General features: G+C 36.9%; 1 protein-coding gene across 1 annotated transcript in view; it reads left to right on the forward strand.

Annotated features, from left to right (window-relative positions):
• Positions 1-7,595: 7,595 nt before the first annotated feature.
• Positions 7,596-17,731, forward strand: part of Appbp2 (amyloid beta precursor protein binding protein 2) — a 53,473-nt gene continuing 43,337 nt past the window's right edge. Inside the window, exon 1 of the mRNA XM_005321539.4 lies at positions 7,596-8,048. Within this exon, the coding sequence (XP_005321596.1) occupies positions 7,911-8,048 (138 nt within the window). The 5' untranslated portion in view covers positions 7,596-7,910. The remainder of the gene's footprint in view (positions 8,049-17,731) is intronic.

The raw sequence follows: 17,731 nt of genomic DNA on the forward strand, positions 1-17,731 counted from the left end.
ATTTTTTAAAAACTTGAACATTTTAAAGACTCTAACATGTTTACCTAAGCATTTTTCCAACATGACTGGTGTCTTAGACTCTGTATTTAGTATACCTTTCTATTGGGCTAGTTCATTACTCAACTGTGATTTTTTTGTGAAATGCAAAAATATTTTACCACCATTTCACACCCATTAAGATTAGGGTGACCATTTGTGTGTGTGTGTGTGTGTGTGTGTGTGTGTGTGTGTAAAGTAACAAGCATTGGCCAGGATGTGGAGAAACTGGAATCTTTCTGCATTGCCTGAGGGAATGTATGATGGTGCAGATGCTGTGGAAAATAGTTTGGCAGTTACTCAAAAAGTTAAACATAGAATTACCATATGGCCCAGCAATTTTACTCCTGGGTATATTCCCCAAAGAATTTAAAATAGGGTTGCAGACAAATACTTGTACATTTATGTTCGTAACAGTGTTATTCACATCTTCCAAAAGGTAGAAAAAACCCAAATGTTCATCAATAGATGAATGAACAAACAAAATGTGGTATGTACATACCGTGGAATATTATTAAGCCTTAAAAAGAAATGCAAGTTTGATACCTTCTACAACATGGAGAAGCTCAAAAACATGCTAATAAAAACAAGCCAGAATCCAAAGGACAAATATTGTATTATTCTACTATATTAGGTACCTAGAATAAGCAGAGTCAGAGACAGAAAGTAAAAAATTAGTTGCCAGAGCCTGGGGGTTTGGGGGACAGGAGAATGGGGAGTTAGTGATTTGTACTTATAGAATTTTTTTATTGGAACAATGAAAAATTTCTGGAAATGGATAATGGTAATGGTTGTACAACATTGTGAATATACTTAATGCCAAAGAATTGCACATTTAGAAATGGTTAGCCAGGAGCAGTGGTGGCGCATACCTATAATTCTAGTGACTTCAGAGGCTGAGGTAGGAGGATGGCAAGTTTGAGGTCAGTCTCAGCAACTTTGTGAGGCACTGTCTCAAATTAAAAAGTAAAAAGGGGCTGGGGCTGGGGCTCAGTGGTAGACTGCTTACCTATCATGTGTGAGGCACTGGGTTTGATCCTCAGCACCGCATAAAAATAAATAAATAAAATAAAGGCATTATATACATCTACTATAAAAAAATTAAATAAAATTATAAAAAATGGGCTGGGGATGTGGCTCAAGTGGTAGCGCGCTCGCCTGGCCCGGGTTTGATCCTCAGCACCACATACCAACAAAGATGTTGTGTCCGCCGAGAACTAAAAAATAATAAATATTTAAAATAAATAAATAAATAAAATTATAAAAAAGTAAAAAGGACTGGGAATATATCTCGGTGGTAAAGCACACATGGACTCAATCTTCAGTAATATCATCATCATCATCATCATCTGGTTAAAATGGGGGCTGGAAGTGTAGGGTGCTTACCTATTATGTTCAAAGCCCTTATTTTGATTCCCAGCACTGGAAACAATGGTTAAAATGGCAAATTATATGTTATCTATATCATACCACAATTTTTTAAAATATTTTTTTAAAGAGAGAGAGAGATCTAGGGAGAGATCTAGGGAGAGATAGTTTTTCTTTTAATATTTATTTTTCATTATCGGCGGACACAACATCTTTGTTTTGTGATGCTGAGGATCGAATCTGGGCCACACGCATGCCAGGTGAGCGCGCTACCGCTTGAGCCACATCCCTAGCCCCCCATACCACAATTTTTCAAAAGTATTTTAAGGAGTGTTTTTGAAAGTTTGAGTTGTAAAGAAAGTGTTGTTGTTTGTTTATTTTGGTGGTAGTGGGGATTGAACCCAGAGGCACTCTACCACTGGGTTATATCTCCAGCCTAGGAAGTAAATATTACGTGATATGATAGCCATGTGTTCCCCCAACCCCTGTAAAGAAAATGAGGAGGGACTATTCATTTATTACTCCAATTATTGAATGTTCACCCTGTAATCTGTTCTTGGCTTGGTACTTGAAATGTATTATATAGTTGTATTCTCAATATGCTTATTGGACAAGTGGGGAAATATGGCATACAGATATATTGTTATAATAATTAAATTATAATGTAAGTTATTGTTACAAGATATATTAGATGGCAGATTATAATGCCTGAACTTTTTCTTCTTTTTCTAATTATCCATTCTTCCTCTCTTATCTATCATCAGTAATTATCAACTATATTTTTCTAGTCTTGAAATTTTTCTCAAATCTGCTTGCGTATTTATAGACCCAAACTTCAGTATGTTGTTAAGCTCAGTAAAAAGCCTTACCATATATATTTTTAAAATATTCTTTTAGTTATAGATTGACATAATACCTTTATTCTATTAATTTATTTTTATGTAGTGCTGAGGATTGAACCCAGTGCCTCACATGTGCTAGGAAAGCACTTTACCACTGAGCCACAACCCCAACCCTATGTTTTCTTTTAAATTAAAAATTCAAGGTTTGGATCATTTGAAATATTTTTAATTAAAATGTTTGGTGGGAGGTTGGAGGTATATAATATCATTTAGGAAAACAGTATTCCCATCAGATAGCACAAGAGTTATTACTATTATATAATTATATCATATTGCCTGTAGTTTACTTGTTTTTATTTTCTATCTCAGTGAAAAAGTTAGTTTTTCACTGTCACAAATGAAGAACTATGAGTTTGATTCACAATTTTCCCAGGTATTCTGATACATTTCCCAAGAAATTATAACCAGGTATGATATCAAGATAAATGAAAATGAACTCACTTATGATTGCTCAAGTAAATCTGTTCCAGTGTTATCTTCCTGAGAATTTCATTGCAACTAAAAATACTGTGAGAATTGACCTACTTGGAGCTGCATTATTACATCCAAACCCAAGTCATTATCTTATCCATGGAAATTCCTACAATATCCTGGTAAAACTCTATCACAGTATTTCTGACTTTGCATTGTTATTGTGTCTATCTTTCCAAGAATGATTCTTAAGCCTTACATTGGACCAACACTGTTACCACAAATTTAAAACCCACTCAGTCCTTTTATACCCATTATTTCAGAGTGTCAAGATAAGAATGCAGTATGTATTCCAGGTGGGCTTCCTCAAAACAAGGACTGGCAAATCATAGGCTATATTTTCCATTGCTTTGTAGGTCCAAATGGGGATAGTATATTTGTTAATGAAGACATGGAGTTAAAACAAAAACAAAAACAAAAACAAAAAAATGACAACAACAACAAACAATGAGAAAAAACCCTATCAGGTAACTTAACTATCTTGATTATGGAATGCCACATCTAAGCAGGGTGAATTTAAAGAAGTCAAAACAACATGAACAGTAACTATGAACATGTCCATGAATCTTTAAACAGATATAGGGATGAGGGTTGAAATTAAGCTGGATTTTCTCTCTGTATTGTTTCTCCCACATGACCAAAGCTTGTTGACAAAGACTTGCTCTGATCTTTGTTGGCTGCAAGTTACATGGATCATTTTTGTTATATGATTTGTGATGTCTTAGGTACACCTGGAAGACCCTATTTAGGAGATCCATGTGACCGTTAGTCTGGGGTTGTTAATGTGTGGGTATTGAATATAATTCATAGACTTAGGTTTAAAGGACTCCGAAAAAGACTCTTCAGATTTAAGACAAATATCATTGTCTCCATCTTGATATCCCATGGCTCAGCCTTTTAGTGTGACAGAATGACCATCGGAAAGTTAAGAAACCACAGGCAAAGAACTATATTATTTTCATGAATAAAATAATATGCTTAGTAATATATATACAGACTTGAGAGGGAACAGTTTCATTATGGAGTTTAAGGAGATGGGTTTTTTTTTTTTTAATATTTGTTTAGCTGTCAATGGGCCTTTATTTATTTGTATGTGGTGCTGGGAATCAAACCCAGTGCTTCACACATGCTGAGCAAGTGCTCTACTAGAGAGGTACAATCCCAGCCCAGGTTATGGGTTTCTAGAAACTTTAGGGGACTGGATAACTGGGGTGTTCCTTTTTTCTACTATGGCATAATAAATGACCTCAACCTTAGTGATGAATGAACAAGTATTTTATAATGTCCCTGTGGGTCAGGAATTCAGATGGAGCACAGTAGGGATGTTTGTGTCAGCTCCATAATGCTCTCATCTGGAAAAACTGAGGGTGACAAAAATGTCTTAGAATTGGAATTATTCAGAGATTCTTTGTTCAAAACATCTGGTAGCTTGGCCAGAATGGTTCTGAGACTATGGACCAATGCTTCCATGTAGCCTTCCATTTGGCTTGTGTTGCCTCAGTGGATGGTGGCCTTAGGATACTCAGTATTTTTTACATGGTGCCTTAGGGATCAGAGTATTTCAGAAAACAAGGTGAACTCTTCTTGGCCATTCGCATCTAATTCCAGGAGTCATGCAGCATCATTTCTGCTGCACTCCATTGTCAATACAGTCAGAACCCCTCAGATTCAAGTGGAAGTATTTAGGTTCCATTTCTCAATGATGGCAGCTTCAAAGAAACTGCCATTTAAAATCCCAATGGATATCATAGCCTCTTATGATCCTTAGGAATCCTTTTGGACCAGGAACATGTCCTCATATATATCTGTATCATGCAAGGGTCTCCTGCCAAATTTGAAGATACCAGGAAGAATTTAGTGGACTGTGCAAGTGCGTAACACAAAGTTCCTTTGTGCACAAAAATATATAGAAAGCCATGACAGGGGGCTGGGGTTGTGGCTCAGTGGCAGTTGATGGTTGTGGCTCACTCACACATGTGAGGCACTGGGTTCAATCTTCAGCACTACATAAATTTAAGTAAACAAAATAAAGATATTGTATCCATTTATAACTAAAAAATAATAAAAAATAAATTTTAAAAAAGCCATGACAGCTTAATAGTTTAGCAGGCCTCTTGTATATTCTTTACTTCTGGAGCTGGGAATACATAATTCTAAATCTTCTGGTTCTCTCTGCTAGTCATAGATTATTGCCATCTTCCTTCCTTTTTCTTTCTTTTTTCTTTTTTATTTGTATGTGGTGCTGGAGATTGAACCCAGAGGTGCCTTAACCACTGAGCCACATCTCCAACCTCATTTTATTTTGAGACAGGATCTCACTAAACTGCTTAGGGCCTCACTAAGTTGCCGAGGCTGGCTTTGAACCTACAATCCTCCTGCCTCAGCCTCCTGAGCCACCGTATTATAGGCATGTGCCACAATGCCTGGCTTCTTTTTCTTTCTTTCTTTTTTTTTTTTTTTTTGAGGTAGTGTCTCCTTACTCCTGGGTTCAAATGATCCTTCTGCCTCAGCCTCCCCAGTACCTGGGACTACAAGCATAAACCACCACACCTAACTTGTCATGTTTCTGACACACAAGTCTGATTCTTTTACTTCCATATTGTCTCCAAGATAAAGTCCAAGGCCACTTGCAGCATAATAAGCCCTTTTTTGATCTGGTCCTGACCACCAGAAACTCAGATTCTATGCTGTAGTTCAAAATATGAACAACAGCACAGTATAACGACTGAGTTCAAATCTGAGCTCTGGCAGACCTAATTTTCTGGAGTGCAAAGGACAACCTTTCTTCCATCAGTTGAGGACAGTCTACAATAAAAATGGTCTAATTTCTACTGGTTTCTAATTTCACCAGTTCTCAAGGATCTAAGCCTCCAGATGGATTCTTTTTTTTTTTTTTTTAATGAGAGTGAGAGAGGAGAGAGAGAAAGAGAATTTTTTTTAATATTTATTTTTTAGTTCTCGGCGGACACAACATTTTTGTTGGTATGTGGTGCTGAGGGTCGAACCCGGGCTGCACGCATGCCAGGCAAGCGCTACCGCTTGAGCCACATCCCCAGCCCCCAGATGGATTCTAATTCAGGAGTCAGTTCTCCCCATTTGACCCTTGACCCTCCGTATAGATGCCAGTCTAATAGTCCTGACTCATTTAACCCTCACGATAAATTGTTTCTCAGTGGCCTCATCATTTTGGCTGGTCTGTCTCATCTTGTCCAGTGTCTCTAAGTCCATCTCACACATTTTAATAACTCTCAGTCTCAAAGCAGGATTAAGAGGCCCATTGTTCACAATGTCTGTCTCTCTCTCTCTCTTTTTTGAGCCCAGAGCCCACAGCATGATAGGCAAGCACTTTTACCACTGAGCTACATTCCCTCACACCTTTCTTTTCCTTTTCTAGCTTCCACATATGAGAAAATTTAAGCCCCTCAACCTTCTAATTTTGGCTTATTTGGCTTAACATAATGCAAACATTTATATTTAAAAACTACTTGTTTATCTGAAATTAAAATGTAATTTGGCATTTATAATTTTTTTATTGCTACATTTGCCAACCATCTGTTTTAGGCTCATAAAATTAGGATTATAAAGTAATAACTAGTATAGACTGAAGACTAAATGTGTTTCTTTTTTTTTTTTTGGTACTTGGGGATTGGACCCAGAGGTGCTATACCACTGAGTTATATGCCGCTTTCCCTGGCCACCCCCACCCTCCAATCTTTTTTGAGACAGGGTCTCTCATTAAATTGCCCAGGCTGGCCTCCAAATTGTGATCTTCCAGCTTTAGTCTCCAGAGTAGCTGGGATTACAGGCCTGTGCTATGGCATGGCATATTTCTTTCTTTCACTAAGTTATCTAACCACTGTTATTAACTGAAATACCTGGGTGAAGGGTAAATTTAAAGAACCCCTTCCATTTCCTTTACAGCTAAATATCAGGTTATTATTATTGCTGTCTTCAGTATTTACATTGTTATAGAGTGACTATGAGATAGTGTCATCCACAGCAATGGCAATAATTTCCTTGTTAAATTCCTACAACAGAAAGATGTTGCAAGTTCTTCAAATCACAGACTTATAAAATTAAACTACATTAATAGCAGACTTTCAGGAAGAGGAAGGAAAGCAGCTGAAACAAGGACTCCCATTTATTCGATAATCCTTTAAAGTCGGACTGTTAATCCTGGAAGAAGATTGAAATATTAATTTCTATCATTAAGTCCTCTCATAGACACGAATGAGCCTTTTTAAAAATCTTACCACTATAGTTGTCTTTGTGTCAGCCATAATCAGGATAATCTTTCTACCCAATTCTTCTAGAGCGACTCCTATTCTTTTTTTTTATTTTTGTAAATTTTATTTGGATTAAGAAGAGTGATAAAAGTTCCAACGGGGCGAATAGGTCATACAATCAAAAGCAATCCCTTCCCTCATAATCTCTAGTTCCTGGACAGCGGTTTCTTAACTTGGGTTTAGGACTTTGGCTAAGGAAGGATTTCGATTTGTGAATTCCCTGAATGCATAATTTTCAACGTATGGATTTCTGTGTACTTTTCTAGGGAGAGGATCCAAACTTTTACCTGAAACTCAAAAGGATCCGCGTCCAAGAAACCCGATAAAGAATTTTGCTGAAGGACTCGAGTGATTCATAATGGAGGGTTGAAAACTTGTAATAGTTTATCCCTGGGCAGAGTCTCGCATCTACCCTCATCCCAGGCCCCTCAAAAAGTAGGATGTGTGTGGGAGGGACGTTGCTCTTTCTTCCCAAGTTTTCCGCCTGCCGCATTCCTTCCCTCCAGCGCATCGGCGTGGCGCTGACGTCATGACGCCGCACACGCAGTCCCGCCCCTGCAGAGATCGGCGCTGGGACGGAACCCGGGTTCCTCTCAAACCCGGAATGTGAGGCTTCGGCCCGGTTGTCTGCTGCTCCCTGTCCCGCTCTCTACCCGCGCCTGCGTCTGCTGCCGCTTCCCTGCAGCTCGCCCCCTAGGAGCCAGGGCTGCCGTGCCCTTCTACCGTGTGCCCGCGTGGCTGCCACCGCCCCTCCGAATCCTCCGGGGCCGCAGAGGAGTTCGCTACGGAGGGAGGCGGGGGCCTTCGGGAGGAGGAGGCGGAGGAGGCGGAGGAGGAGGGAAGGAAGATGGCGGCCGTGGAACTAGAGTGGATCCCAGAGACTCTGTACAACACCGCCATCTCCGCTGTCGTGGACAACTACATCCGCTCCCGCCGAGACATCCGCTCCTTGCCCGAGAACATCCAGTTTGATGTTTACTATAAGGTACGGACCGCTGGCTGCTCCGGGCTCTCCTGCCGCAACCTCTGGAGCCGCACCCCCTTCCACGTCTGCGAACCCCCGCAGTTAACCCCTCACCCCTCGTAGCGGGCTAGCCACCGAGACGTCTGGTGCGGTATCCACGATTCCAATACAGGAAACACCCTCTCTTCTCATCCTCTCTCTCCTAAACTTTAGGGCCTTGATATTTCTTCCCAATGAGTGTTACCCCATTTTGGTGTTCCCTTCTACACAGTGGCCCCCTGGAGTAGGCCTTTTGCGTGGACTTCCTCTGTTGCGCCTCTGTCCCATCCTTCTCTTCTATATTTTCAGATATTTTCCATTCTGTTCTTTCAGTTAAGTATCAGCATCAGCTGGAGTTTTTGCTCTGCTCCTCCCCATCCCTTCCACTTTCTCACCCCATTGCCCTTCTTTCCCAAGTATCCCCCCCACCCCCACCCCCGCCTCGCGTTGCTTCCTTTCTTCTTTTAGATCCCAATTGGAAGGGAGTTGGGTATTGGAAATAGTCTGTGTGCTTTACTTGCATGTACTTTAAAGCTCCGAATTTTTTGGTTGACATTTGGTGTTGAATTGGGGATTTTTATTAATATGAGAGTGTTGATCCACTCTTTAAAAAGGAAGGGGTGAAATTTCCTGAAAGAAAAAAAAAACTTTAGAAATTTAAATTATGTATTTGAAAGTTGCAATCGTGCAGCATTCCTATGTCGCTCCCCCTCAAAAATCTCTGAGCAAAAAGTCTCCAAGGAGTTTCAAGGGTAAGTGTTCTTAGACAATTTTTGCAGTGTTTTCAGAGGGAGGAGAACTTTATGAACTCGGAGCCTCCCTTTTCCTCTGCCCCTCCACATTTGAATGTGAACACTGGATTTATTATTCAGTGCTTGCCTTGAATCAGCATGGATAACCCCTAGTCACCAGTAGCTGCCTTGCAAAATGTAACTAGAAGTAGGATAGGATTTATTTTTTTAAATCTTAAATACTTCTTGATTATACTTCTTGATTTGTAAATTGGCTGGAACAGTGTAAACTGATATTTAACAGATGTGTATGTTCATGTATTTGTATGGTGTGTTATGGAAGTTTTATTGGGAAGATTGCCTTCTTTCTCCACCCTCGGAATATTTTTTCAGGATTAGCAGCTGGCATACTGCATTCTGCTAAATCCAGTCTCTTTGTCCTAATTTTAACAATTAAAATGTGTCCCCCCCATTATTTGGAAAAGGTTAATTTTGGCTATGCATATTATTATCTTTGGATTTAGAGGAAAACTTCCCTCCTTTCAAATTCCTTGATACATTGGTTTACTTTTATATATAGGTAAGGAAGTTCTGTTCATTTAAGGTAAATTCTTCCCCAAGGACAAATTAGATCTTTCTCAAACTGGACAACTGCAGTTTTGTGAGTGCTGTCTCTGTCCATTTTATTAAATCATGTGTAATCTGGTACACTTTTTAGAGGAAATCACTGGGAATTTATTTTTGCTATTTGAATTTCTTCAAAATATTTGGGCATTTTTAGTAACTTTTACTTTTAATTGAAGGTTTTCCTTTGAAGATTATTATTAGCTGGTATGAACAGATGGTGCATTGCCACATTTTCTGTCTCACATAGTTCACAAAGTTTTGAAATTGCTTCTTTTTGGTACGCTTTTACTCCTTAAAAACAACAACAACAACAACTGGGGATTGAACGCAGGGTGCTTTACCACTATCCTTTACAGTCCTTTGTATTTTTTTAGACAGGGTTTTGCCAAATTGCCTAAATTGGCCTTGAAGTTGCTATACGATTACAGGCTAGTCCCTGGGATTACAGGTGTGCACTTCCATGCCACTCACACTTTACTCCTTAGTGGTTGTATATTATTGTGAATATGGTACTGTGCTAAAGTGAAGGAAGGTATTTGATATGTGCCTGGAACTGGGTTAAGTGTTTTGACCTATATTGTCTTAGCCTCACAATTAAACTGTGTGAAGTAGAGTATGACCCTGTTTTATAGGTGAGAAAGTTAAGTAATTGAGTCAAGTTCTCAAATCTAGGGTTTAGTTTCTGAGTACTTTGCTTTTTTGCTTGGAAAGAATTTGTATCTTCAGGTAGTAGTTTATTTTAATGGAAGATATTATAGAACTAATTTTTTATGAACACCTATAGAAATACAGAGAAGGTCAATCAGTATTCCAGTCTTTTTTTGCTATTATTATTTTTTAAAATTTTGAGTCAGGGTCTCACTGAGTTGCATAGGGCCTCACTAATTTGCCAAGGGTGACCTCTAACTTGATGCCTTAACCTTCCAAGTCACTGGGATTACAGGCCTGCACCACTATTCCCAGCTCAGGATTCCATTCTTTAATGGAGATATAAGAAGGATATTTAAATACAGTACTCACACAGAAAACATTTTTTAAGCACTTTAAGTCCACACATAAATACAGATACTCATTCCCTGCCCAACTTGTAGAAGTTTTAGAAAATGAATTGTTTACAGTTTTCTCCACTTAAGAGCCAAAGAAAAAATCAGATCTCTTCTATAATCCCTAGTTCCATCAATAGGCATAGTCATAGACAAAATACCGTAGTATTTTTGGAATAAAAATTTTCCATATGTTCAGGTCTGGGGTTGTGGCTCAGAGGTAAAATGCTTGGCTACATGTGTGAGGCACTGGGTTCAATTCTCAGTACCACATATAAATAAATGAAATAAAGGTCAATTGATAAATTAAAAATATTTTTAAAAATTTCCCTCTGGGGGGAAATATCCTTGTGTGTGTATAGTGTTTTTTTTTTTTTTTAACTTGTAGATGGACACAGTACCTTTATTTTATTTATTTATTTTATGTGGTGCTCAGAATCAAGCCAAGTACCTCATTTGTGCAAGGCAAGTGCTCCACCTCAGACCCACAATTCCAACCCCCCTATTTTTTTTTTAAATTGTATTCTTAAGTTTTAGGTGGACACAATATCTTTATTTTACATTTATATGGTGCTGAGGATCGAACATGCAGTGCCTATTGCATGCTAGGTGGGCACTCTACCACTTAGCCACAACTCCAGCCCCCCCCCCATATTTTTTTAAAAGTACATTTTTTTAATATTTATTTTTTGGTTGTAGTTGGACACAAAGGTATTGTACCTTTATTTTTTTATTTATTTTTATGTGGTGCTGAGGATCTAACCCAGGGCCTCACACATGCTAGGCTAGCACTTTACCACTGAGCCACAACCCCAGCCCTGAAAATATTTTTAGTTGTAGATGGACACAATACCGTTATTTATTTTTACATGTTGCTGAGGATCAAACCTAGTGCCTCACACATGCTAGGCAAGTGCTCTACCACTAAGCTACCCCAACCCCTCCCTATATTCTTGATTGGTGTATTCCAATGTCACTATATTAATTTTGGTCAGTAGTTTCAGATGAAGGCATAGTAGCAAAATACTAGTACAGAAGGCTGTTCAATGAAAAGAAGGTCAAGAAATAGGAATGTTGACTGCTCCTGAAGAAGGGAAGGGAGGAGATAAAGAGAGTGAGAGATTGAATATACTAGTTAGGCAGAAAATAGATTAAGGAGCAGAAGCATTAAATAATGAGTCTTGGACCTTTTTGGTCTTTCATCATTCATAAATTAAGAAATTAGTCTTAATTTGACATTGGGGAAAGAAATACATCTTTTCTCTGGGAACAGAAGGAAAGAGTTAACAACCAGGGTATAGAGGTAAGTTTGCAAAAAATGATTGTCACAAATTTGGAGGTATCATACTATGTACCAAAATGAATTCCACATGAATTGAAAGATTTAAATATGGCTATTGAGGAGTGGGGATGTGGCTCAAGCGGTAGCACGCTTGCCTGGCACGTGTGTGGCCCGGGTTCGATCCCCAGCACCACATACAAAGATGTTGTGTCCGCCAAAAACTGAAAAATAAATATTAAAATTCTCTCTCAAAAATAAATAAATAAATATGGCTATTGAAACCTTGGAAGTGTTAGAATAAATTATTGGGTCAGTATATTTTACAGTGGGAAATGGCTGAAATGTCTTCTTGAAAGTTTTTTTTTTTTTGGTACCAGGATTGAACCCAGGGGCTTTTAACCACTGATCTACAGCCCAGCCTTTTTAATTTTTTGGGACAGGGTTTTGCTCAGTCATTGAGGCTGGCTTTGAATTTGCAATCCTGCCTCAGCTTCCCGAGTTGCTGGGATTACAGTCGTGTACCACTGTGCCCAGCTTTGAAACAAATTGTTTTTAAGGTAATTTACAAATTATAAAAATGTAAAGCATTTTTAAAAATTTATAAAGAGGTGAATACCTCTGCGACTTATCTTGCCAACATTGTACTACCATCTTGGCATGGAGAAGATTTTTCTAAGCATGAAACCAAAAACCAGGAGGGGAAAATAAAATTGATACTTTTTAATACATTTTTTTAAAAATAGGCGGGATTTAACAGGTAAAAGACAGCTTTCCTAATACAGAAAGATCAAATCAGTATGAAAAAGGCAAACTACCTCATGTCCAAAGAACTTGAACTGGCTAGTTTATATGAGGAAAAATGCTCAGTAATCATCAAAGGATGCACAACTGAAATGCAGATTCAAATGCCAGATCAAGCCAAGGCAGTCAAAAAGATGAAAGAACAAAATCTGTGGGACTTACACCACCAAATACCTAGCAGTAATACTTTTAAAAGTATGAAAAAAAGATTAAGATAGTATAGTATTGGCAGCAGTGAAATAAAAATAGTTCAGAAAAAGACTGATATGTAAACCGTCACTTGCTTTATGATAAAAGAGACATAGTACAATGGGGAAAGGAAGGTCAAAGAAATGGTGTTGGTCAGTTTGGTATCTGTGAGGAGAGAAAAGGTATCTTAATCTTACCTCACACCATATACAAAAATCATTTCCAGATGAATTGCTGATATAAATGTGAAAAATAAAATAGTTTTGAGTTTGTTTTTGTTTTTCTTGTTGTTTTTAAACCAAGGATTGAATCCAGGAATGCTTAACCACTAAGCCACATCCCCAGCCCTTTTTTATTTTAAGACAGGGTCTTGTTAAGTTGCTTAGGCTCACCAAGTTGCTGAGGCTAACTTTGAACTTGTGATCCTCCTGCATCACCCTCTTGAGGAGCTGGGATTACAGGCATGCGCCACAATACCTGGCTAATAGTTTTATAAGAAAAAATTTTCTATTATGTCATCAGAGATTTATTAAATGGAATACAAATCAGCTGACTGTAAAGAAAGTTTTTTTAAAAAATGACTATATTAAAATCCAAAACATCTGTTCATCAAAAGATACCTTAAGAGAGTGAAAAGCCAAACCACAGAATGGTGGAAGATATTTGCAGTACATACATCTGACAGGAGCCATATGCATCTAAAGAAATACAAATTAATAAAAAAGAAAAATAACTCATTTTCTAAAAAAAGTTTTTTTTTTTTTTTAAATAATGAAAAAACTTTAATAGGCATTCAAAAAAGAGAATATTCAAAGGCCAATTAGTTACTTAGTCTCATTTCATCTTCAGGGAAGTATTTTTTCACCATACACTCATCAAAATGATTACACGAGAAAGAAAAAAATTGTTGATAGGGAACAATAAAACTTGTATAGTGTTAGTAGGAGTGTAAATTGATATATCATTTTGGATAACTAACATTACTAAAACTGAAAGTATATGCCTGTATATATACATCCTATAATTCATTAATTCCACTTTAAGATATACATACGTAGAAATTTTCATAGCAAAATTTCATAATAACCAAAAAGTGGAAATTTTCCAAATTCTCATCAATAGGAGAATTAATAAATTCTGGTGAAAATGAATGAACAACTACTTGAAATAAGATAGATGAGTTTCACAAATGTTAGTGGGTAAAATAAATCAATCACAGTACAGTAGTCTCTCTTTATCTGAGATTTCTGTGGTTTTTGTTACCTGTGATCTGCCATGATCTAAAAATATTAAATGGAAAATTCGAAAAGTAAACAATTCATAAATTTTAAATAGTTTGCTGTTCTGAATAGTACAGTGAAATCTCTCCATGTCCAGCTTCGTCCCATTGTATGTGAATTACCTCATAGACCAGTGTATCCATGCTGTATATGCTACCATTGAGGCACTTAGTAGTTATCCCTGTTTTCAAATAGAATACCCCATATGACAGTGCTTATGTTCAAGTAACCTTTATCTTATTTAATAAAAGCCCCCAAACACAGGAGTAGTGATATACCCAGGTATAAAACATGAAGGACAGATTAAATTGTACTATGTGGCAATTCTACAGGACATGTGGAGACAAAACATTGTGTGTGCGTATGTGTGTGTGGGGGGGTAACAATCACAATTATTAATGGGATGTTTGTGATTGCTGGGCACTGTACAACATCTCAAAACCTTAGAATCAGATGAACATCAACACTCATTTCCTGTTCCATATTTTTGCACATTTTTATCACAGCAATAACTGAAAACAGCTTCTTAAAGATATCAATGAAAGTAAGGGTAACAGTCTGTGTTGGTACGGCGTGATACAGATGTTGAATATTATTTCTCTCAGATTAAAAATGTCCTACAGTGCACCAAGGTACCTTGTTGCATCATTTGAAAACTGTGAGTATATGTATACTTTATGATTCCATTTATAGACTCTCAAAAGCAGCCAAAATTAAGGTGTTGGAAGTTAGGAGAAGTTACCCTTGGTAGAACCGTGACTATCTAGGACCATGAGGGGAGGCCTTGAGGATTCTGATCTGGATGCTGTATATTTACTTTGTGAAAATTTATTAAACTTTGAGTTTAAAATTTGAGTTATACTCTTTCGTATTTGTGTTGGGCTTAAAGAAAAATATTTTTAAAATAGTATTCAGTATTCACCTATCAGATTGTCAAGATTTAAAAAGGTTTAAAAATTCAAATCACTCATACACTTTAATCCGCAATACCATTTAGAGAATTTTCCTGTAGAAATGTTTGTTGAGTGTACAGAAAATGCTACTGATGCTTATTCAATGCAGCAGAAATCAAAGACAACTATATTCTAATCAATTAGAAATGGAATATTGTATTGTAGGCATTAAGTATGAGGATTCTATACTTTGTATACAACCAGAGATATGAAAAATTGTGTTCTATATGTGTAATATGAACTATAATGCATTCTGCTGTCATATATAACAAATTGGAATAAAAATTTTAAAAAATGAGAATTCTGTATATCCTGGACTAGAGATGCCAGAGCACAGAGCAGTTGGGCAAAATAGTAATTTACTTGTTGTAAAGTAATATGAAAGCATAATCTGCTATGTGTTTTTAATATGTATGTTACTCTGTGCTGAAAAATCAAGAGGAACACAAGAAAATTTTAATATTTACTCAAGTATAGGATTGCAGTCATTTTTAGAAATGTGTGTATATATACTTTTAAAATATATTTTTCTAATACTTGGATTTTTGGGGGGCCATATGTTAACTTTGGTAAGCAGAAAAAAATGTATTTAAAGAAAGAAAGTAGAAGGTGGGTGCTGTGGCATGTGCCTGTAACCCCAGCAATTCAAGAGGCTGAGACAGGAAGATCACAGTTTGAGGCCAGTCTCAGCACTTTAGCGAGACCCTGTTTTAAAATAAAAAATAAAACAGACTAATGATGTAACTCAAGGGTAAAGAGCCCCTGGATTCAATCCCCAGTACCAAAAAAGAAAAGTAGAATTTTTAATAGTAAAATATTTTGGGGCTGGGGATGTAGCTCAATGATAGAGCATGTCTTAATCTGCAGGAGGCCCTGGATTCAATATTGGGAGGAGGGAGGTCAGTTATCTTGGACACAAAGTTGTACTAAGAGGGAAATAGCCTGACTACTGATTTTTTTAAAGTCAGCATGAATGAGAACTAAGTCCTTTAAAAATAGGTAATTTATCTAATATTTAATTCATTAGCTAGCCAAATAAAGAAACATATGAGAAAGCTAAAAATTAGGAAGGTAAAAGAAAGAAAGCTAAAATTAGGAAGGGCAAACAACTATTGATACAATAGGAAGGAGAAAAATAGCTTTTTAAATTGTGGAATAGCTTTTTTAAATTTTATTTTATTTTCTTTAGTTGTAGATGAACAGAGTACCTTTAGTTTGTTTTTTATTTGTTTTTATGAATTGCTGAGGATCTAACCCAGTGCCTCACATGTGTGAGGCAAGCGCTCTGCCACTGAGCCACAACTCCAGTCCATAAATTGTGTAATAGCTTTTTAAAATGTAAAATAACTTATTTAATGCCATGCTAACCAGACAGAAATTGTGTTTTAGGAAAAAAATTAACTTACTGAAATTTATGGATAAAATAAATAAAAATTATTTATTGAAATTATGTTTGTAGGGCTGGGGCAATAGCTCAGTGGCAGAACGCTTGCCTAGCATATGTGAGGCACTTAGCACTACATAAAAATAAGAAAAGGCATGCTGTCCATCTACTACTAGTACAACAACACATCAACAAAGAATTGTTTGTAAGAAAATACAAATGGCCTGAGAGAAAACATTTGGAGATTAGATCACAAGAATAAAAGAATCTTGTAAGTGAAGATAACATGCTATTAAAATATTACTTTATTATAGAGATAAAGGATATTTTGTAAGGCTTTAAAGAAAAATGTTGATGGAAAAAATTTTAGTATATACCAATGTAGAGCAGAATAATGAATTCTTATTTATCCACCACCGAGCTTAAAAAGATTATCAGTTCTTTCCAGTCTTTTCACTGATTCTGTTTTTTCCCCCTTTTCCCCCTTTCTTGTGTTTGTAAATAAATCTAGACACCATATCATTTCATCTGTAAATATTTTGATATCCATTATACTATTATGCCTGAGAAAGCTTAATGGTGATTCCTTAATTTATTAAATATCCAGTCATTGTTCAAATTTTTAGTTGACTCAGATGTCAAATTTGTATGTATTTTTCAGTTTACTTGTTTGGATAAGGATCCAGGTAAGTTCCACACCTTAAGCGGTTAGTATATCTGTCTATCTTTTGGTTTCTTTTGCGATGGTTTCTTTGGTCTATCTTTTGGTTTCTTTTGGAATGAACGTAGGGTCTTGCACATGCTAGGCAATGGCTCTACAATGGGGCTTCACTTGTGGCCCTTTTTTTTTTTTTTAATTGTGAGACAGGGTCTTGCTAATTTGCTCAAGCTGGCCTCAAACTTGTGATCCTCATATCTTAGCCTCCAAGTAGCTGGGATTATAGGTGTGCACCATCTAGCCCAACTGCTATATTGCTGAAGTTTCTCTTTATATTTCACTTTTCATTTTTGTTTTGTCTTCTTATCAATTCATTTTTTGAAGTAATAGGTTCCTTTGTCCTATAAACTGTGCAGTTTCCCACAATCTAAACTTCACTGATGAATATATAAAACATTTTCATTACTCCTCAATATCTGGCGTTTTTGCATTTGTCTGTGATGACTTTATGGTTTTCATTGGTTTCTGACCAACTGTTAATTCCAGTTTCTGCATTTATTGTTGGTAAATCATCTAGATAATATGAATTTTTGCTGCATACTCATATGAGTCTTAATCTGTAGGCTTCAGTTTCTCATGGGGGACTTTTTGCTCCTGTCTTTGGGCAGGCAGTTAATTTTTAGGTTCCTTTGCTTATAGAATATGCTACGTGAACTC

This window comes from Ictidomys tridecemlineatus, chromosome 3, assembly GCF_052094955.1.
Source record: "Ictidomys tridecemlineatus isolate mIctTri1 chromosome 3, mIctTri1.hap1, whole genome shotgun sequence".
Classification (NCBI taxonomy): Eukaryota; Metazoa; Chordata; class Mammalia; order Rodentia; family Sciuridae; genus Ictidomys; species Ictidomys tridecemlineatus.